Source organism: Mixophyes fleayi, chromosome 4, assembly GCF_038048845.1.
Source record: "Mixophyes fleayi isolate aMixFle1 chromosome 4, aMixFle1.hap1, whole genome shotgun sequence".
Classification (NCBI taxonomy): Eukaryota; Metazoa; Chordata; class Amphibia; order Anura; family Limnodynastidae; genus Mixophyes; species Mixophyes fleayi.
In genome coordinates, this window is record NC_134405.1 from 218189549 (window position 1) to 218212206 (window position 22658).

Below are 22658 nucleotides of genomic sequence, written 5' to 3' on the forward strand. Positions count from 1 at the left end.
TTTATATAATTACACCAATTTTTTACTGCCAAGTGGATACAGTAAAAATGCTTATGCTACACACTAAGGGGGCGATTCAATTCGGCCATATTATGCTAGCAAATAACGCAGCGCTAATAGTATTACTGTTAATACGGTAATTTTAACTTGGATATTTTCTCGCGGCCCTGAAAGCTGTGAGCAAAAATAAGCATTAAAATGACCATACTAACAGTAATACTGCGCACTATTGCCGTAGAATAACGCGGCCAAAATGAATCGGCCCCTCCGAGTCACATTTAATCATCTTAAATGCATACTTACCTGACCAAAAGTCCATATTAATAGTTAAATATTACAGATGGCCTCAATTATTGCATTTTCACTGTGATCATGTTCCTATAATTGCTTGCTTCAACCTCATGCATTCAAAATGTTGAAAATTGTTCCCTCTTTAGTCATCTATTCCTTTGACATTTACAAATGTCATATGTGTGTGTATTGTATGTATCACCACATCTCAAAATTAGGTCCCTGGGTCTAAATGGGGTACATATTCAATAACAAGGACCAAGCTAAGAAAATAGCTGTGAATAAACTGTATCATCATCATATATATATATATTTTCATGCTGTGCAAGGCGGAGGACTTTCCACCAGTGTGTTCATTAGGCCAATAGTTTCTCAGGGCACCTTTTTTTGACCTTACAGAACCGATTGATAAAGTAAACATAACATTAACTCAAACTAGCGCTAGCTGCAAATGTTACAAATAACAATGCAATCATGTAAGAATAAGGATGTATTACAAAGCCAATAAAAGAAACGAAAACACGAGCACACATTCCGTAACTAACTAGTCAATTATTAAAATGTTAAACATTCAGCTGGAGGCATGAAAATTCGATACTGCAGTACTATTTTATCTCTGGAATGGAATGCAGGAAAAGAAGGTTGAGTCTATTTGTGTGGAAACGTATGTGAGTTCTCACAATGCAGAGACACAGTTTATACCACCATGCACACAGATACATAACTCATAATAAGCACATAACACAAACATCCTTTTCACAGTTATGTTTGGGTAAGAGGAACTGCACGAACACAGTATAAAATTCCAAAGTAACCAAAACTATAAACCCCTTGTGTCTATTGTATTTCTGATATGCACTGTGTACTTTATCTGTGAGCTGATGTAACAGAACATTCTATTTCTTTTGATGCAGAAAACCAGACCATCCGTGTTACATAATATTTTCTCTGTTAACGATGCCAAGTGCAGTAAGAATCAGCCACAAGCGAATGATCTCACTACTTCAAATAATTTAGGTACATCCACAATTCTCTAAGTTACATTTAAAAAACTGAAGTACAGATTTCCAGTTGTCAAACCACACTTGGGTAAACCAGGAAAAATGGGTCCTGTAATATCACCATGGTAAATCTTCACTGTGTGGAAGATGTTTATTTGTCAATTCACATAGCATGAGGAAATTGCATCAACCTGCTACATAGTCAAGAATATGTGAGATGATCAACAGGATAAGAATACACAAGTTTTCTTAATCAACACTGAAGTGATGACATCAAAATTCAACATATATCAGTGATGATATCAGAACTGCTAATACAGATGTTATATTGATTAAATAATAATCCTATAAATAATATACAAGATGTTCTACTCCTGCCCAGTCAAAGGTGAGGACATAAAGATAAGGATGGAATACAAGAAGGTATTCAGACCATAGTAAAACACACCTTACAAATGAATGGACAACTCCTTTAATTCATCAATTGGAATCAGTGGATTTTGCCTGGAAAGTACAGTGGGTACCTTCAAAATTTGTTCTTAGCAGTTTGCAAAAAAACAAATCTGTGATATGATGTAATAAAGCATTGCTGTTTGTGCAAAAAATAAATGCTGGTTAAAAGCACGATGCTTTCAACTTTTCAGTCTTCAGTTATTTGGACAAGATTCAAGTCCATTGATATTGATTAAGATTTGAATACTGAATGCTATCCTTAGGAGAGGACACTAAAATCCTAAATAAATTAACTATGACATAAGGACTTATTTAACTACTAAATATGCATAGTTTCTGTCAACAATATCTTCTCCCCTTCAATAGATAAGAGTCTGTATTTTTCAGAAAGTAGAATTAGTGCCATAGTAGTGGGCAGAACATTATTGATTTTCTTTTCAAACGTCATCACAGAAAAGGTTTGCAATGGCCCCGCTATCCATTACCACCCATTATACAACCGCATCTGAGACAAATGGCACGTTTACTTGCTGCATTATTGCAATAAATAGCACTGTTATATGAAAGATCCGCAAAATCTAGCGTAATTGAACGAATATAAAAAGCCATCTTGTATTATTCATAACTATATACAACAACATTATGTAAAATAATGTGTGTGATGAGTGCAAACCATTCTGGGCCCTTTCTTGTTACGTGTTTCGACAGGCGTATTTACACACAGGAAGTGTGGTGTGCACATAGAAATGTTTACAAGATGAAACCGTTCCTAAAGTCTACATGTACAATTGGATGTGTTATTAGTAGCCATTTCATGTAAAGCAACCTGCAATTTAGGTTTTAGTGATTTCAATAACAATGTTCGCATGGAACCCCGAGTTCTGCCTCGAGCCAGCAAATATGGTGGCACTATAGTCCCGTTGCTGCTATTACACTTTTACTATACGCTTTACATTTAAGATGAGGAACTTACATAAAATATATGTTCATGGTTTGAGGCACAGTTGTGTTGTGTTGCATGAGCCACACAGATCAAACTGAAGTTTCAGCATCTACAGCTAGATACACATTTGATTTGATTTAGGAAAATAATGACCGATAACTCACTTCCTTGTGCTTGGTAATGCTCTACTTTATTACACAGAGAACTACAAAAACCTTATTCAGAAGTCATATTACCAGCAAATGTAACACAGGGTGAGTCATATGAAGTCGCACCCATGCCTGGAAAGCCACTATTGAGAAATGTGCTTTATAAACTCCTAAGAAATTTGTTATTTATTTCATGTAGGAGAATTAGATCAATTCAAACTTTGTTGAAGTGATTAGCGCCGAACCCCTAAAACATTATCGATGACGGAATGTAACTTCGCTGGCTTGAGTTAATAGTAACAAATGGCAGTGAAAATCTACTATAATGTCTGCTGATACATATCTGGGGTATATTGTAATGCCTCGTCAGCAACTGTATTATCTGGTATTTATAATGAGCCCACATTTCATACAGCGGAGTACACTTACTAAAAGCAGCACAGGCATTTAATAAAGGTACAAAATGCTAATATATAAACAATGAATTTGGTTTTCTGAAAGATTAAAGTAGATTCTTACATTTCAAAATCAAAACACATTTCATAACCAGTGCACCGAAATGGGAATCGTTAGAAGGCTGGATTTAAGCAAAGTTAATCCTCCAATTAGCCTTGTTTAGCAGTTCTCTAAAAGTGTTGTCAAGCTTCACCATCTGGCAGTGTGACAGACGAATCTGAGGTTGGCGAATGCTTCATAGTTGATGAGGTTGAAAAAAGACACCAGTCCATCAAGTTCAACCTATTTTGGATCTCCTGCGATCCTGCACTTATATTTGAAATTAATCCAGAGTAGGCAACCGCCCATCTGTTTCAATTTTGAAAATCCCCCCAGACTCAATATTGCAATCCAATTTTACCCTATATCCACTACTATCCTTTATTTTAAATTAACGGTCGCATCCCTGGATACACCTTTCCGCTAAAAATTTGTCTAACCCTTTCTTAAACATATCTATTGAATCTGCCATCACAACCTTCCCTGGCAATGAATTCCATATCTTGACTGCCCCTAAAGAACCCCTTCCTTTGCTGGTTGTGAAATTTCCTCTCCTCTAACCTTAGGGGATGACCTGTGTATGGTCCTTGGGGTAAAAAGTTCCCATGAAAGCTCTCTGTATTGACCCCTAATGTATTTGTACATAGTAATCATATCTCCCCTTAGACACCTCTTTTCTAAAGTAAACATGCCTAAACTGGCTAACCTTTCCTCATAACTTAATGACTCCATACCCTTTATCAATTTTGTCGCCCTTCTCTGAACCCTTTCTAGTTCCAAATTATCTTTTTTATAGAGTGGTGCCCAGAACTGTACTGCATATTCAAGATGAGGTCTTACCAACGATTTATACAGTGGCAAAATTACACTGTCTTCCCTTGCATCTATGCCCCTTTTTATGCATGCCAATACTTTGTTTGCCCTTGCAGCTGCTGCTTGACATTGAGCACTATTGCTAAGTCTACTGTCTACGAGCACTCCCAAATCCTTTTCCATTATAGATTCTCCCAAATTAATTCCATTTAATTTATAGACTGCGTTCTTGTTTTTGATCCCTGAATGCATAACCTTACATTTATCTGTGTTAAACCTCATATTCCATTTAGCCGCCCAATCCTCCAGTTTATTTAAGTCCCTCTGTAGAGAAGCTACATCTTGCTCTGATTTTATTACCTTACAGAGTTTAGTGGCATCTGCAAAAATAGAAACTTTACTCTCTAAACCATCACCAAGGTCATTAATAAATATATTAAAAAGGAGTGGTCCCAGCACGGAACCTTGAGGTACTCCACTTAAGACCTTTGACCAATTAGAAAATGTTCCATTTATCACAACTCTCTGTTCCCTATTCTCTAACCAGTTTTCGATCCAAGTACAAATTTTGATTTCTAGACCCAGTTCCCTTATTTTGTAAACCAACCTCTTGTGTGGCACTGTATCAAAGGCCTTTGCAAAATCTAAGTAGACCACATCTACTGTCCTGCCCTGGTCTAAGTTCCCACTAACTTCCTCGTAGAAACTAATTAGATTAGTTTGACATGACCTATCCCTCACAAATCCATGTTGATTCCCACTAACAATTTTATTGCGTACCAAGTAATCCTGAATACTGTCCCTTAAAATACCTTCCAGTAGTTTCCCCACTATTGATGTCAGGCTTACAGGTCTATAATTCTCTGGTTGTGATCTCGTCCCCTTTTTAAACAACGGCACCACATCTGCTATTCGCCAATCCCTTGGTACTGAGCCTGATGAGATTGAATCTCTGAAAATTAAGAATAGCGGTCTAGCTATTTCCGAGTTTAACTCCATAAGGACCCTTGGGTGTATGCCATCTGGACCTGGAGCTTTATTTATCTTAATATTCTTCAGTCGCCTTTGGACTTCTTCCTCTGACAACCAAGTATTAATTAATGGCATGGTTTCATTTCCATTTTTATGTATTACTCCTGCCATTTGTTCCTCTCTGGTAAATACTGAAGAAAAGAACGTGTTTAATATCTCTGCTTTTTCCTTAGTATCATTTATCAATTCACCCATCTTACTTCTTAGGGGTCCTATATTATCTTTTTTAATCCTCTTGCCATTTATATACTTAAAAAACTTTTTGGGGTTTGTCTTACTTTCTTTTGCAACGTGCCTTTCATTTTCTAATTTAGCCAATCTAATTTCCTTTTTGCATCTTTTATTACATTCCTTGTACCTATGGAAGGACTCCTCTCACCCTTCAGACTTAAACAATTTAAATGCACGCTTCTTCCTTTGCATTTCTTCCCTTACCTTTTTATTTAGCCACATTGGTTTAGACTTAATTCTTTTACATTTATTTCCCATAGGAATGAACTTATACGTGTATGTTTCCAACAACATTTTAAAGACAGCCCACATTTCTTCCGTATTTTTTCCTTCAAAGGCTTTGTCCCAGTCTATGCTCTTTATAGACTCCTTTAGCATATTAAAATTTGCCTTTTTAAAGTTTAAAGTCCTAGTTGATCCCTTATACTGTTGTTTCTGGAAACTAATTTCAAATGAGACCATATTATGATCACTGTTTCCCAAGTGCTCCTTTACTTGAATATTTGATATTACGTCTTCATTGTTGTTATTACTAGGTCCAGTATAGTCCGGTTCCTAGTTGGTTCCTCAACTAATTGGGACATGTAATGGTCTTTTAGCGTGCTCAGAAACCTATTTCCCCTAGCTGTACCGCAGGTCTCAGTACTCCAATCAATGTCCGGATACAGTCAACTGTAAAGTTTGGTGGATGAGGAAGAATTGTCTGGGATTGTTTCTCATGGTTTGGCCCGAGCCCCTTAGGTCAAGTTAAGGGGAATGCTACAGCATACAATGATATTCTAGAGAATTGTGTGCTTCCAACTTTGTGGCAACAGCTTGGGGAAGGCCCTTCCCTGTTTCAGCATGACAATACCTGTGTGTGCAAAGTGAGAACCATCAAAAAATGAGTTTAGTGTGGAAAAACTTGATTGGCCTGCAGAGAGTGCTGGCCTCAACCCCAAACACCTTTGGGATGAATGATCAGTGCCCAACCTCACAAATACTTTTGTAGCTGGAGGAATGCAAATCCCCGCTGCCATGTTCCAAACTGTAGTGGAAAGTCTTCACAGAAGAGTGGAGCCTCTTACCGCAGAAAAAGGGGGGACAAACTACATATTAACAGCCATGGTTTTGGAATGAAGTTTGTTGGCGAATATCCTCAACACCATTGCACCGATTGGGATGAGAACAATGCGAGGTGATCCAGTTGGATCCTGACCTGATTTTAAAGGGGGTTAGGGTCCTGGCTGGACCTCACGTACGCTGGGCAGATCTTTGACCCGAGGAGCCTGTTCTGAGTCTTACACTGGATGGATTTGGACAAAAACCTCACAGACTGGTTAAATTGGATCCCAGAAGACATACTAGGCCCAGAGTATGCTGGACCTTCCACTGGATTGATATATATGGCATTTAATATAAAAACAAAAACAACACTGGGTATCCACCTCATGGGTGTGTTGGAAGAGCTGCTAAGCATTTTTTTAAATGTTGACAATTTAATCCAACTCATTGAAAATTGAAGATTTAAACCGATCTCTGTGGAAATATTTGCCCATTCATTCTGTAGAGCATTTATGAGGTCAGGCACTGATGTTGGACAAGAAGGCTAGGCTCGCAATCTCCGTTCCAGTTCATCCTAAAGGTGTTTGATGGGGTTGAGGTCAGGGTTCTGGGTGGCACAGTCATGTTCTTCCACACTGAACTCATCAAACCATGTCTTTGTAGTCCTTGCTTTGTGCACTGGGGCACAAAGTTGGAAGCATAGCAATGTCCAAAATGACTTGGTAAGCTAAAGCATTAAGATTGCCCTTCACTGGAGATAAGGGGCCTAGCCCAAACTCTGAAATACAGCCCCATACCATTATCCCTCCTCCTACAAACTTCACAGTTGGCATAATGCAGTCAGGCAGGTAATGTCCTCCCTGCATCCGCCAAACCCAGACTCTTCCATCTGACTGCCAAACAGAGAAGCATGATTCGTCACTCCACAGAACAAGTGTCCACTATTCCGCAGTTCAGTGGTGATGTGCTTTACACGACGCCATCCGACGCTAGGAATTGCTCAGCCATGGAAACCCATTACATTAAGCTCCCGTCACACAGTTTTTGTGCTTACATTAATGCCAGTGGAAATTTGGAACTCTTCAGCTATGGAATCAGCAGAGCGTTGGTGACTTTTACGCACCATGCGCCTTGGCAGTCGCTGACCCCCCTCTGTGATTTTAAATAGTCTTCTGATTTGTGGCCGAGTTGCTGTTGTCCCTAAAGGCTTCCACTTTCTAATAATATCACTTACAGTTGACCGTGGAATATCCAGCAAGGATGAAATTTCACAAACCGTCTTATGGCAAAGGTGGCATCCTATCGCAGTACAACGCTTGAAGTCACTGAGCTTCTCAGAATGACCCATTTTGCATCACAAATGTTTGCAAATGGAGACTGCATGGCTAGGTGCTTGACTTTATACACCAGACAACAAGTCTGATTGAAATGCCTCAATTCAATAATTAACAGGTGTGGCCAAATACTTTTGTCCATATAATCTATCTCACTCTCTCTATGGATAGATAAAGCGATATATAGTTTGTTCCTTGTTATGGAATATGTAACCCATTTAAACCCAGGAACCTAATTTTGAAATGTGGTGATAAAGTAGACATGCAGGCACATGACTCTAGGTTTTGTAAATGTCAAAGGAATAGATGACTAAACAGGGAACAATTTCAACATTTTGCATGCATGAGATTGACGAAAACGAATTGAGTCCATCTAGAATTGTTAACTATCAATAAGCACATTCAGTCAGGTATGTATGCATTTAAGATAATTAAATGTGACTCTTGTAATATAAGCATTGTCACAATATTCACCTGGCAGTGAAAAACTGGGAGAATTGAATATATATATATATATATATATATATATATATATATATATATATATATATATATATATATATATATATATATATATATATATCTATCTATCTATCTATCTATATCTATATATATATCTATATCTATCTATCTCTATCAATTCTGATACAGTGCTCATTAAAACTCTACAGGTAGGACTTGGCATTACCCTATGGATTATTTTATATCTTCCGATCGTTCCCCTCTGCTTTACTAAGAGTGCGCTGAATACACAGTAAGGGGAATGTGTTTATAGTGAAGCTCTACAACTTGATGCAGCCCTCCCAGGTTTTTGGTGGACCCCCCACCTTTCCTGACCACCTCAATAGACTCTGTTTAATTACAGAATTTCCTGTTAACAGTATTTAGACCAGGAGCAAGTATTTGCATCGGCATAAATATGGTCATTCTGATGTATATAATTGACAACACTGGTTTATAGTATAGGTTTTTCACATAGTATTACTAATCACAACCTCTAGATATTCTTTTGGTGCAATGAGCATATACGGTCAATGCTTAATGTCCCAGAAACATGATATAATTTTCTAAATTATTTTTTCTCTTTCACGCGCTTAAAACAACAGCAGAAATCTATTACAAGCGATAGTGAGAAGAAAATATATATTTTTAAAGATTATTATGTTTAAGTGCACTCATTATCATTATGTAGTCTGAACCAGTATTTACCTTATTCATTATCTAGGAACTAGTGACATTGATGAGGCACATGTGTCTTACTGAGTGAAGGTACACTTACCAGTAAATGAAGATGAACGGGAGTGTATGGAACCCTTGTTAAGCATGGTCATGATTTTACCCACAAAGTCCTTAGGAATAAAATTGGCGTATGGCAGTATCTCTGTGCTGATAAGCTGGACAACCTAAAATTAAAAGATGGTTCAACATTATAAAGCATGGTCTAGTTTCAGAATGTATAGCATGAACACATTTAACACATTTAGACACAGTCCTTGTCTGCAACTGGTTGGCAAACAAAGGGGCTCAAGTGTGTTTTGTTTTTTTCCCAAAGGCTTGATTTTATTAGTAAAACTATTTTATATAAATACCAAGGTATGAATGAGCTATGAAGTGTCGCTTATACAAAATAGACACATGCATACACAAATACATAAACATCTACCACAGCTTGTACATCTTCTTCCCACAGAGCTCTCTTTCCCTCCCCCAAACTATTTCCTTTCTAACCTTTTCCCAGCTATTTTTTCTATCCAGTGCTCTTTCTTTTCTCTCCGTATAACATTCTTCTTTATTAACCTAGTTTCCTAGAATGCGCCCAGAAACATAGCCGCGGGATTACTACAGACCCTTCCGGCTAATTGAAATGGGCCCTTTTAATAGGAAAAAAACCCTGCTACAAATACATTGGAAAGCACTTAACACTTCAAATACCAAACCAAAAAAATCTTGATTACTCTTATCCATGTATACTAATAGAAACAAGCATTTTAATATACTTCTGAGAAGGTTGTCCAGAGTGGTAAGATTTATAACTTATTCCGCAGGTTTGTACATAATCTAGCATTGTTATTGGCGGATACGTGCAAAGATATTGGTACCCAAATGATAATATTAATGCATGGAGATTTCGTAGGCCAGGAAAAAGACAAAAGGCAGCAGCTGATAGCACAAGTTGAAGCCAGCAGCAATAGGATGTACAACACTGACCATTGCTGTAAATTCTATGGTGGAGTCACCAAGCCATCCTTTTTTGCTTACCTATTATTTACTGCCATCCAATAAGACTATTTAAACTTGATTAATAAATTAATTTGTACAAGTCATCAAATTTCAGTTTCTTATATACTTAACAGTAATATATTTAAAGTACACTCCACCACTGTATAATCCAGGCAGTACTACATTGGCCAGTGACAGCTCCTGTTCTATTCAGCTTAAAATGATTAAATGGCGCGATGCAGCCTTTACAAATCTGGGGGGCAGCATGGGGGGCAAGGGGTGTTGGTGCTGGTGGTGCGCAGGAATAGGAACTAGGAGGTGATCAAAACCATTGTTAGTCAGTGAACAGCAACAGGCAGCCAATTGCTAAGCTGCCTGTTACTGTATGGGGTCCCAGAGTACAGTCATGGCCAAAAGTTGAGCATTGGTTTTCACAAAGTTTGCTGCCTCAGTGTTTTTAGACCTTTTTATCAGATGTTGCTATGGTATACTGAAGTAAAATTACAAGCATTTCATAAGTGTCATAGGCTTTTATTGACAATTACATTGAGTTTATGCAAAGAGTCAATATTTGCTTTGTTGACCCTTCTTTTTGAAGACTTCTGCAATTTTTTCCAAGGTTCCCAATCTGCCCCTGCTTACTTAATATACAAAGGTCCTGAGCTTTGTCTGTCCTTTACTCCACCCACCCACCACTGTCAAGCTTCCTAGCAAGATGAGTGATTAGTGCCTACAGGGAATCTGCTTGGCCATTAAACCATGTGGTGTAGCCTTTGGTAATCAGTGTATGAGGTAGGGATACTGTATATTTGTAGCTCACATATGAATGCATGTCAGCTATGTACTACTAGAAAAAATCTTGTAAATTGACATATTATTCATATCCATCTCGCAAGAATATAAAAAAAAATAAAAAATATACTATTAAATCGAATTATGAATTAAAGTATGAACCCAGGAGACATTTATTTTGAAGGGTGTATCAAATAGGTTTTGTATCTTATACATAAAGTGAAAAAATTTACTTTAAGTGCAAATAATCATTCAACAGCAGAGTTCTTCACTAAGAGACTGATAATTACTCCACACATTCAGCATTGGCAAAACAAATGCAACAATAAAACCAGAGCAAGTCAAGGCTCAGTTGTCTACCAGACCCCCCACTGTGTTTGAGAACTTATGTCTATCAGGACCATCCTCAAAAGGTCTTATCTCAACGCTATACAATGCCCTACTTCCTACCTCCATGGAGACCAAGGATCGTTTTCAGACACAGTGGGAGGCAGATTTGGGAGCACCCCTAGATCCAGAAGAATGGTCGGACATCTATGAGTGGACAGCACATTGTTCCATAAATGTCCGTATCAAAGAAAACGCCAATAAATTGCTACATAGATGGTACTACGTCCCCTCTAGGCTCCATATTATATATCCTCAAACAAGTCCAGCATGTTGGAGAGACTGTGGTTACACTGGCACGTTCATGCACACTTGGTAGGATTGTCCCAAACTGCGCCCGTTCTGGACGGAGGTTCTCGCACTAGCAACAGCTATCCTCGATACTTCCGTACCCTCCGATCCTAAGCACGTATTACTGCCTCTACCTCTCCCAGACCTTCCAACACACACTCATAAGCTTCTTCGGCATATAAACAGTGCAGCTACCTGCCAAATAGCTGCCCGCTGAAAGAACCCCCACGCCTCTAACGCTCCAAATGGTCTGTGGTCGAGTTTGGCACACCTATCAGATGGAATACATCACCAGCGTGCTTAGGGGCACCTCCGTGTCCTTCAACAAAATCTGGTCTCCTTGGGCTTCATATTGCAACCAACCCCTGCTTCAATTCTTGTTGTATCCGATTTGTTACTGGAAATCCCAGATTGAATTATTACCTTCTGTTAAAAACTTAAAAGCCTGAATTCCTCCTCCCCTAACCTTCCCAATCTGCTCTTTCCCCTCCCCCATTTTACCCTATACCATCCCCTTACTCCCCCTTCTCTATCTTTTTCCTTTTATTTGTATAATTTAAAACAAAATAACATCTTTGTGGTACCATGCTCATATAAAGCTGAATTTGTTTTGTAAAAGCACTGTGAGAGCGTGTTTCACACACTGTTAAATTTGTATGTGCATTTATCATCTCACTAATGTACCTTTCAAGAGTTTAATATTTTGTAATGCTGTTCAAGATTAGATGTTATTAATAAAACATATTTAAAAAAAAAAACAGACCAACCCTTTCTCTGCAGAATACTTATCTTTATGTAAGCAGGGAATTGTTAACATGCAGGTCACATATATATATATATATATATAAAAGTATAAAAACAAATGACCCATATTTGCTTTACAGTGTGGGTTGTCATTTCTATACCTGTTTTTATATTGATCATACATTTGTTTGAGCATGTGGTTATGTGCTGCATCAAGATCATAATAATCCAATTTGTCTTATAGTTATTATGAATCCATTTCATTTGAGGAGGATCTATATTTACGCATGAAATTTGGTTTGAGGTTTCTCAAGTTACCAACAAGAGAATATTGACTTTTTTTTCCCCCTTCTCACACAGATGGCATTACAAAGAGAGCTCTCTCCTCTTGCTCCACTCACCTCTACATCAATAATCTCGTTTCTTTGAAACTCTTCAATTGAAAGATTATCTGGAGGGGAGCTAGAAAAAAAGGGAGAGAAAAAAAAACAGCATTACTCTAGTGGTAGTTCCAGGAAGTAAAGTGATGCTATGTGTGGAATAACATTTCAAAGTTACATGCTAAAAAAATAAAAAAAAAAAGAGAAAAAAAAAATAAAAAAAGAGTCTTTGGATTTGAATCTGACTTTTTGTGAACAATTTGCCAAGCCCCAGTTTACCTCATAAAAAGACAAACTTGACTATTTCATACACAGGATATTTTTCTCCATAAAAACACAAGAAAAGGAAGGCTATTAGCACCGATCTGCTAATGGATTCCAGCCATTACAGTTCTTAAGAAATCAGCACGTTCTTTTGAAAGAACACTATCCGCCCTCCATAAACCCACAGGTTTACATAACTAACTCTTATTAGAAACTGCCGGCTGTTTTTCAGAATTGTTTGAATGGTATTACAAATAGGACTCATAACCAGTAATGACACACAGAAGCCACATAGCATATTATGAAGCAATAATATCAAACAAATGGAAACAAAAAGTGACTTGAGTGAGATCACTTCACTTCCCTTCGCTTTGGGGAGCTATCGCCAGGTAACAGGTTATAAGAATGTCCACACTTCTATATTGATGGCAAGCAATACTTCCAACAATGTTCAAAAGTTTTCAAACTATTTCACGTATCTGATAGGCAAGTGTTCAACCGGACCATAAGAGAACAGATACAAGGTGCTCCTCTTCCAGGATTATATCATTTAAAGAGAGTTGGCATGTGGACAACATATATTATGATCATTTTCTCCCTGGCCACTATTCTATTCACTCAAGTGTTTTGTTTTTGCCTTAATCAACCTACTTTCTTGCTGTTGATAAGATTTTGGTAGGCTGTTCTTTTTTAAGCATGAGAATGAACTAGTAGTATGAAGTCTTCATCTGACACAAAGCAGGTTTAGGAAAAAGGCTTGGGGTTGTTTTATGTTCTATATGGCAGTTTCAATTCAGTGTGAGGTGCTGCTGAACATCAGCTCAATGTTCAGATATGCATCTTGCCGCCTATTACGGTAAGAAATCTCTGCTCATTTTCCCTGTGCAGTAAAATAACCAAAGATTTATGTAAAAAGTCTGCAATGTTACATATTGTCTTAGATTCCTCCAAAACCATGAGAAAAGCTTACACTAACCACCCGTGCTCTATGCTGGACCCACTGCTGCAGTATTACCAGGGCTTGTAAAGTTCAGTTCTCTATCAATACCATACAAAAACACCAGCATGCGGTTGATAAAAACTCCCAGCAAAAGGTCAGGAGCGTGTTTACATATAGCGTGTTTATATACCGCTCTCTGCTCTTGACATTGGTAATAGGACCAGTGTTTATTAGCCACTGCCTATACGTTCTGCCAGGTAAAAATATATATATATATATGTTTGGGTTTTTTTGCCACCTTGATTACTGACATTTTACCTCACATTTGACTTTTAAGTGTTTTTCTATGTTACATTAGCTAAGTACAATAAGCACTTTGCAACCCTTGATATTTCATTGAACCTCTACTGCTTACTCCAACACAGAAAAATATATGTAAATGAATGTTTATGCCCTGTACACTGCATTATATATTTAATGTGCATGAAAAATAGAAAACAGCTACATTGGAAAATGTTCAATATCACATCATTTTCTAACTACATTAGAATCTATTTATCAGATTTTCATGTGTGAAGTGTAAATATAGTCTTCATAACAGAGTACTTGCTGCTGCTTGGGATGACAACTGAAATGGCTAATCCCCTTATCCCTTACATTTCAAATAGAGTCATCACCATAATTATGATATATAGCAAAATAATAAAAAAAAAAACCACTCATTTAGACTGTTGTCATAAGAAAATGAGCATGTTTAGTCAATTGCATACATGCACTGCCCAAATTGCCTCATTATAGGCACATCCCTACTCTAACCTTTAGTAGGAATTTAGTTCAAATTGAGAGATCTGTGATTCAATACAAACAAGAGACTTTGTAATCATCTAAGGACCAGGAAACAAATGATTATTACAGTAATTCTGCTGCTAACCAACTCGTTAACACCAGCAATATTTGTAAACCGTACACTCATTTCTACATATTACTCTGTGACAAGTTAATACAGCCCCATTATGCACTTTTTCCTATTGCAATGTGGCTGGATTGAGTAGGGCTCTTTGCCTATGTGGAAAAGAGGATTTATGTACTTACGTTAAATCCATTTCTCTGATTCCATCTGGGGGACACTGCTTACCATGGGTTGTGGAGGGGAGCTTGGGAGTTGGCACCTAACTAGTTAATTTAGTACTGCTGGCAAACCCCTCGCCTCTTCCTGTCCAGTTAGTTTTAACAAGCCCAAGATAAAAAAGGGCAGTCACACAAGAAGACACAGAAGAAAAACAGAAGGGAGGGATCGCAGTGTCCCCCAGACGGAATCAGAGAAACGGATTTAACGTAAGTACATAAATCCTCATTTCTCCTTCATCCGGTCTGGGGGACACTGCTTACCATGGGGACGTTCTAAAGCAGCCCCCTAAGGGTGGGACTACTCTGAAAGCCCTGCTCGTAAAGCACTACGAGCGAAATTTGCATCCGCAGAGGCAAATATATTAAACTGGTAAAATTTGGTAACGGTGTGGACAGAGGACCAGGTGGCTGCCCTGCAAAGCTGGTCCGCAGAAGCTCCATTCCTTGCTGCCCACGAGGCCCCCACCGATCTGGTGGAATGGGCCGTAAGTCTCTCCGGCACAGCACGGTTAGCCTTAATATAAGCTTGCCTGATGGTAGACGTAATCCATCTGGCGATGGATTGTTTTGAGGCTGGCCAGCCTCTCTTATTAGCGTCATAAAGAACAAACAGTGAGTCAGTCCGTCTAATCTGGGAAGTTCTTCTAACATAAATGCGGAGAGCTCTAACCACATCCAACTTTTTCATTGATAGCTGATCCGTATGAGAAGTGGATGAGAAAACCGGAACAATTATTTCCTGGTTTAGATGAAAAGCCGAAACTACCTTTGGCACAAAAGAAGGAAGGGTTCTTAACACTGCTCTGTCCTCGTGGAACACCAAATAAGGTTCCCGACAGGACAGGGCTCCTAATTCAGAAACTCTGCGAGCAGAGGCAATAGCCAGAAGAAAGAGGACCTTCCAGGTCAAACACTTCAAATCCGCCTTGTTCAAAGGCTCGAAGGGGGGTCCCTTGAGCATGTCCAGAACCAAGTTGAGATCCCATGGAGCTGTAGGAGGGACATAAGGAGGCTGTATATGGAGAACTCCTTGGAAAAAAAAGTCCTAATGTCTGGTAAGTCAGCCAACTTCGTATGGAAAAATATCGAAAGGGCTGAAACCTGAACCTTTAAGGAGCCTAATCTAAGGCCTGCCTCTAAGCCATGCTGAAGGAAAGCCAACAAGCGAGGGAGTCGAAAGGAGGACGAGTGGTACGTCTTACTTTCACACCATCTAATATATGCCTTCCAAATCCAGTGATCGATGCGAGATGACACTGGTTTCCTAGCTCGCATCAACGTTTGAATTACACTGGAAGAAAACCCTCTAGCCCTCCAAAGGCTGGCTTCAACAGCCATGCCGTTAAATTGAGCTGATGTAAATTCTGGTGAAGGAATGGACCTTGAAGAAGAAGGTCGTGACGATACGGAAGGTGGAATCCCGGACCTTCCGCCATAGATATTATTTCTGCGAACCACACACGCCGTGGCCAGAAGGGGGCTACCAGAATTACTGGTAGGGAACCCTGTTGAACTCGTCTGAGGACGCGAGGAAGCATGGGGATCGGAGGAAACAGATATCCCATCCTGAATTCCCATGACATCGTCAGGACGTCCACTGCCGCCGCTAAGGGATCCCTTACCCTTGCGCAGAACCTGTGGACCTTTTTGTTGTGTCTGGAGGCCATGAGGTCTATGTCTGGAAGACCCCACCTGTGAACTAGAGATTGGAAGACTTCCGGGTGAAGTGACCACTCCCCCGGCATCATCTGGTTTCGACTTAGATAGTCCGCCTCCCAGTTTTCTATTCCTGGAATGAAAACTGCTGATATTGCCGGAACATATAGCTCTGCCCAAACCAATATTTGGGCTGCGAAATCCATCGCTGCTGCGCTCCTGGTTCCTCCTTGTCTGTTGACATATGCCACGGCTGTGGCATTGTCGGACTGGATAAGGACTGGGTGGCCCTGAAGAAGGGATTGCGCTCCCTGAAGGGCTAGAAGGATGGCCTTCAATTCCAATACATTTATTGGGAAAGTCGACTCCTGAACCGACCAACATCCCTGGAGCCGGAGGTGCAGGACCACCGCCCCCCAACCTTTGAGGCTGGCGTCCGTCGTAGCTATGATCCACGACCAAGGTGCGAAGGATCTGCCCACATTCAAGTGATCCTGGCACAGCCACCACTGAAGAGATGTTCTCGCCCTCTTGGATAGAGAAATCTTCTGAAGATCTAGGCGCAGGTGTGAACCTGACCACTTCGACAATAGGTCCCACTGGAAACATCGAGAATGAGCTCGATCGAAGGGAATGATCTCGAAGGAGGCCACCATCTTTCCCAGTAGCCTCATGCACAAGTGCATTGAGGGTCTGGGAGAAGACCGAACCTAAGAGGTTACCTTCTGAATAGAGGTGATCTTCTCTACTGGGAGAAATATCCTTTGTTTGCTGGTGTCCATGATGAGTCCCAGGAACACCATGCGCTGACACGGAACCAACTGGGATTTCCTTAAATTTATCAGCCATCCGTGGCCCTCGAGTACCGCTTGGGTGAGGGATAGGTGATAGCTTAGGCAACTCTCTGAGGAAGCCTTGATTAGCAGGTCGTCCAAATAAGGAACGACCTGAACACCCTGCAGGTGAAGACATGCTGCCATTACTGACATAATCTTTGTGAAGACCCTTGGCGCTGTTGATAGGCCAAAGGGGAGGACCCGAAACTGATAGTGAACTGATACCACCGAAAATCTGAGAAGGGACTGATGGTGAACCCAAATGGGAATATGGAGATACGCGTCCTTTATATCTATGGACGCTATGAACAGATCTTTTTCTAGGCCGTTTATCACTGACCTTAGAGATTCCATCCGAAACTTGTCCACCCTTAAGTGAACATTGAGGCCCTTTAGGTTTAGGATATGGCGAAAGGAGCCGTCCGGCTTCGTGACTAGGAATAGGTTGGAATAAAACCCTGTTCCTATCTGGCAATCTGGAACCTTGCAGATGACCCTCTGAGATAGAAGAGAAGCTACACAATCCTGTATAGCCTGTCTTTTTACTGGATCTCGGGAAAGAGGGGCCTGGAAGTAACGGCGTGGAGCCGGTCCTGAAAGGTCTATTTTGTACCCCTCTGAAATAATTTCCCGATTCCAAGGATCTTGAGAGGACGCTGCCCACTGTTCGTAAAACAGAGACAGACGTCCCCCCACAGGCACCCCCTGCAATACAGGGTGGTCGTCAGGACGCAGGCTTCTCCTGAGTTTTAGGGGCCTGGCGTTTGGATGCAAACGAGGACCTCCCTTTGGTGGAGGAGCCTCTGGAATTGGATTGCCTGCCTCTAAAGGGCTGTCCCCTATGGGGAGAGGCCCCACAAAAGGGCTGACGAAAGGAGCTACCCCTCGGGGTGCGGCTCTTGTTAGCATAAACTGGCAAGGATGTGCTCTTGCCCCCCGTGGCCTGGGAAATAAGAGTATCTAATTCCGGGCCGAACAAACCTGCAGCCGAAAAGAGGATAATTTCAACGGACCTTTTCGATTCCGCATCACCTTTCCAGGATTTCAACCAAAGCGTCCTTCTGGCTGAAATGGAGGCCGCCTGAATGGAAGAGGAGACTGCCGCTGAGTTCTGGGCTGCTTCATAAATATACCCCGAAGCCTCCTTTAAGTGGAAGGCTAGGGGAAGAAATTCGGAGTCCTGTAAGGCCTCAGCTCGCTGGTCTGCCCATGCCTCCATGGCTCTAGCCACCCAGGCCGAGGCAAATGTGGGTCTAAAGGCAGAACCCGCAGCCGCAAATATGGATTTGAGCTGGGATTCTACCTTGCGGTCATTGGCGTCCGGAAGGGATGCTGAACCCGGAGCTGGGAGCAAAGTATGTTTTGCCAAACGAGCAATAGGAATGTCCACCTTGGGAATGCTTTCCCAGCGAACCACTTCTTCCTGTAAGGGATACAGGGAAGAGAACCTCTTGGGGATAGAAAATCTTTTATCGGGATGTTTCCATGCCCCTTCAGCGATATCTCTAAGTTCCGCGGAAGGGGGAAAACGGCTGGCCTTCCTCTTGGCCTTTTTAAAGAGACTTCTGTCTCTGGGGGTTACATCTTCCGGTTCCGGGAGATCCAACGCCTGTCTTACCGCTAAAACCAAATCGTTTACAAATTGGCCCTTAGACACTTCTCCCTGCTCTGAGGAATGACCTTGGTCAGTGTCCGAATAAATTTCCCCTTCTTCCTCAGACTCCTCCTCAGAATCTGAGAGGGTCAATAGGGGATTAACATATCTAGGCCTCTTTCTTTTAGCAGGCGGGGTACTAGAGGGGTCAAGTAGCTGGTTAAGCTTATTCAGCCCTCTGATAAAAGCTGTAGACCATGCCGGTTCTGTAGCAACCAGGGCTGGGTCAGCCTGTAATGAGGATGGTCCCGGCAAACTCAAGGCACTAGAACCTGAGGAAGCCGGGGGGTCTAGCTGTAAACTCGCGTTACTAGCCACAGAAGTTGCCACAGTAGTCAGCAACTGGTTAGACTGAAGGACCATTTGAGCTAAAGAGCTAACCGACTGTGTAAGGGAGGTGACCCAGGCCGGTTCCACCGACGGTGGGACTGAAACCTGCGGTATCTGTGCAGTGGAAGCCTCAGCTTTGCATGTCGTGCAGAGCGCCAACGGGTCCCTCTGAGCACTAGGTAATTTAACATTACATTTAGAACATGTGAAATATTTTGGCATAGGGCCCTTTCCCTTATCTGACATATTTATAAAGGAAGGCACACCAAACACACAGACTAAATAAAAATCTAGCTGAATATACAGATAGATAATAGAGAGAGGGAGAGAAAAGTATGTAATGAACAGAGTAATATTAAGTAATCAACTGATATATTTCTAAAAGTTGTACTTGCAATTAGTAAACACCAAAAATATCCATGGCTAGTAGGAGACTATAGTGTAAACCTGCTAGCTCAGTATTACAACATCAGATATGTGTGTAATTAAAAGGTGATACTTAGCCCAAGGGCCACCAAGGGGAGAAGATCTGACAGCAGTCTGTGCTTTCTCCTCAGCTCTGTTCCTCTTCCCGGGCTTGTGCTGGCGCCAAAAGACCTGGGAAAGACCATCTCTCTCTCTGTAAGGAGGGGGGGAACTCTATGTATTAGCTCCCCCTTCCTATAGTTCTTTTCCTCCTCAAAAACCTCCAAAAGAACTTGCATAATCGTGGCAGAGTGGTGGAGACCTCTAGGACAGAGGTCTCCGCAGCAGAAGGTCTCCGACGCCCCCCTCCTATGTCTGAGGGGGGAATCTTGGTTTTGCCCCCTTCTCCTCGGCGCTGCTGCCGAAATCCAAGATGGCCACCGCCATTTTCATTATCCGATAACTGGCGCTCTATGCCTGTAATGGCAGCGCCGGTTAACGGGGAGGCTATAGGAGTGCAGCGGTCCATGAGACCGCTTGTCACTCCCTTCAATCAGGCACTTTGTACTTCAGTCCCTGTCAGTGAGAACCGCTGGCTCTCAGCTGACAGGGGAATGCCTGCGCTGCCAAGCTGTGAGTGTGTTCTCTATAGTAGAACACACTCCAGCGCTGCCACCTGAAAAAAAGTAAAAGTAAAATAAAAAATTAAATTTCTTAACATTAAACTAAGCACTAAGCAAAAAGGCTGCCCAACTCCAGGGCACCTAAAAAAAACTGGACAGGAAGAGGCAGGGGGTTTGTAGAGGGGAGGGGTTTGCCAGCAGTACTAAATTAACTAGTTAGGTGCCAACTCCCAAGCTCCCCTCCACAACCCATGGTAAGCAGTGTCCCCCAGACCGGATGAAGGAGAAATACCTAGTTTTGTTTTATTATTGTACTTGTTTCCAAATGTAAAGCATTGTGGAGTAAGCTGGTGCTACATAAATAATTATTATTATTAATACATGCCTTTTTGTAAATAAAAAGTCTTCAAACGTGTTGGCAAGTTCTGGCCACATGCTATCAAATTTCCCAGAAGAAGCATGTTGACGTGCAACAGGTAAGCCAACTGAGAGCACTTTTAGTAGGGAGGATACTGCCAGTTTCCATGTGCTTTCTGAAGGACAAGCATATTTCAGGCTCAATGGCACCCTTAAAGTCTGAGGAGAAAAGAAAAGGAAAAACAAACATTATTCTTGCTTAAATATAATTGGTAGAGTAGTTTAGAGTGTGGGACATGGGTTTGATTCCATCTATTTGCATAGAGTGTATATATTCTTACCATGTTTGCATTGGTATCCTCGTGGTGTTCTGGTTTTTTCCTATAGCGCAGAGTTCAAAAACATAGTGGTATGATAATAAGCATTTATATGAAATTGGTCCTAGTATGTTTGTGAGTGTGTATGCACTAATACAGTGGTCAGTGAACATGGGTAAATTACCCCAAATGGAGTAAAAATTTAATTCTTGGGGGTAATGTTGCCGATGCTATCAGTTAGATTGTAGACCCCTTTAAATGTAAAATTGCTGTTGTACCAGAAGAGCCTCCAGGGTTGGAGGCACTTCTTGAGCTTCGATGCAATAATGAAGCATGTATTGCATTTGAAAACAAAGCAGATCTGTCATATTTGTGGATGTCAACAGCTGCAAAGGCATTTAAAATTGCACATGAGGAGGCAGTCAAAAAGTTGCTGCCTTTTGCAACAACCTACCTTTGTGAACAAGGATTTTCCACCCTAACAAACATAAAAACAAAGCAGAGAAATCGATTGGACGCTGAAGAATGTATTCAAATTGCTCTGAAATCAAAATGCCCCAATATTGATGCTCTCGTATCAAAAATGAAGCAACATCATTTCTCCAAAACCTGAAGTTTTGAAGTTGAAGCTTTCAAAGAAATTTTGAATAGATTCAATAAAATTTTGAATTCCAATAATTAATATATGATTTCCTTCCTTTCAAATCAAGGGGGTAATGTCGGTGTATCTAAATATATTTGGGGGTAAAAAGTAAAAAAGTTCCCTGACCCCTGCACTAATAGTAGACTGTAAACTCCACTAGAGGGACTGAATGTTTTTGCCATCTACTGTATGTGTGTAGTGTGTTAACACAGAGACATGGTAAGTCGTCTTTGCTGACATCTAGTGGACAAAAGTATGTCTATTTTAAATAAAAATTAATCAACTACTCCCACAATTTACTGAAGTTCTGCTATTTGAAGCATGTTTTTTATAACCCCTATATATGATTTAAGCACTTTTAGATTTGCACTACTTAGTTCAAACCTGATAATACGCTGGACAGAGGCTTGTAAAAGAGAACACACCCAACAGCAGGAGCTTCATTACAATGTAAGTGCTATATACACTCTACTAGTGTTTATATAGAAATGGTTCTAGACAGAAATAGGGGTTACATTTGAAAAGTAGACTGATTAATCCTAAAAAAAAAAAAAAAAGAAATTACACAAAGTGTTTCCTTTAATAAATACAAAATTTAAATTAATCCCACAAAGTTACACTTTGTTGAGTAAGAACAGCAATGTTTTCATGGAATATACTTCTGTGCCATAAATTTCACTAAACAGAATATATTCAACATTTTATTTCAGATTCCCATCAAAGAAATGCCTAATTACAAATTATTAAAACAATTTATGACGGTTATGAATCCATCCAACTATCAGCTTCCTAAACTGCAAGATTTAAAGGCAATATTAGGGCAACCCAATCCTTTTGTGGCACTTGTTTTGGTGGGCTTAGTCGAAAGAGTAGAACTGAAAACAAATTACTGAATACTATAGCTA

General features: G+C 40.5%; 1 protein-coding gene across 3 annotated transcripts in view; it reads right to left on the bottom strand.

Annotated features, from left to right (window-relative positions):
* The window catches only part of MON2 (MON2 regulator of endosome-to-Golgi trafficking), a 130242-nt gene that overhangs the window by 24560 nt on the left and 83024 nt on the right, over nt 1-22658 (bottom strand). For all 3 annotated transcript variants that reach the window (XM_075209344.1, XM_075209343.1, XM_075209345.1), the window contains 3 exons: nt 20822-21012; nt 12622-12682; nt 9066-9189 (listed from right to left, as the gene is read on the bottom strand). In XM_075209344.1, the coding sequence (XP_075065445.1) occupies nt 9066-9189; nt 12622-12682; nt 20822-21012 (376 nt within the window). The remainder of the gene's footprint in view (nt 1-9065; nt 9190-12621; nt 12683-20821; nt 21013-22658) is intronic.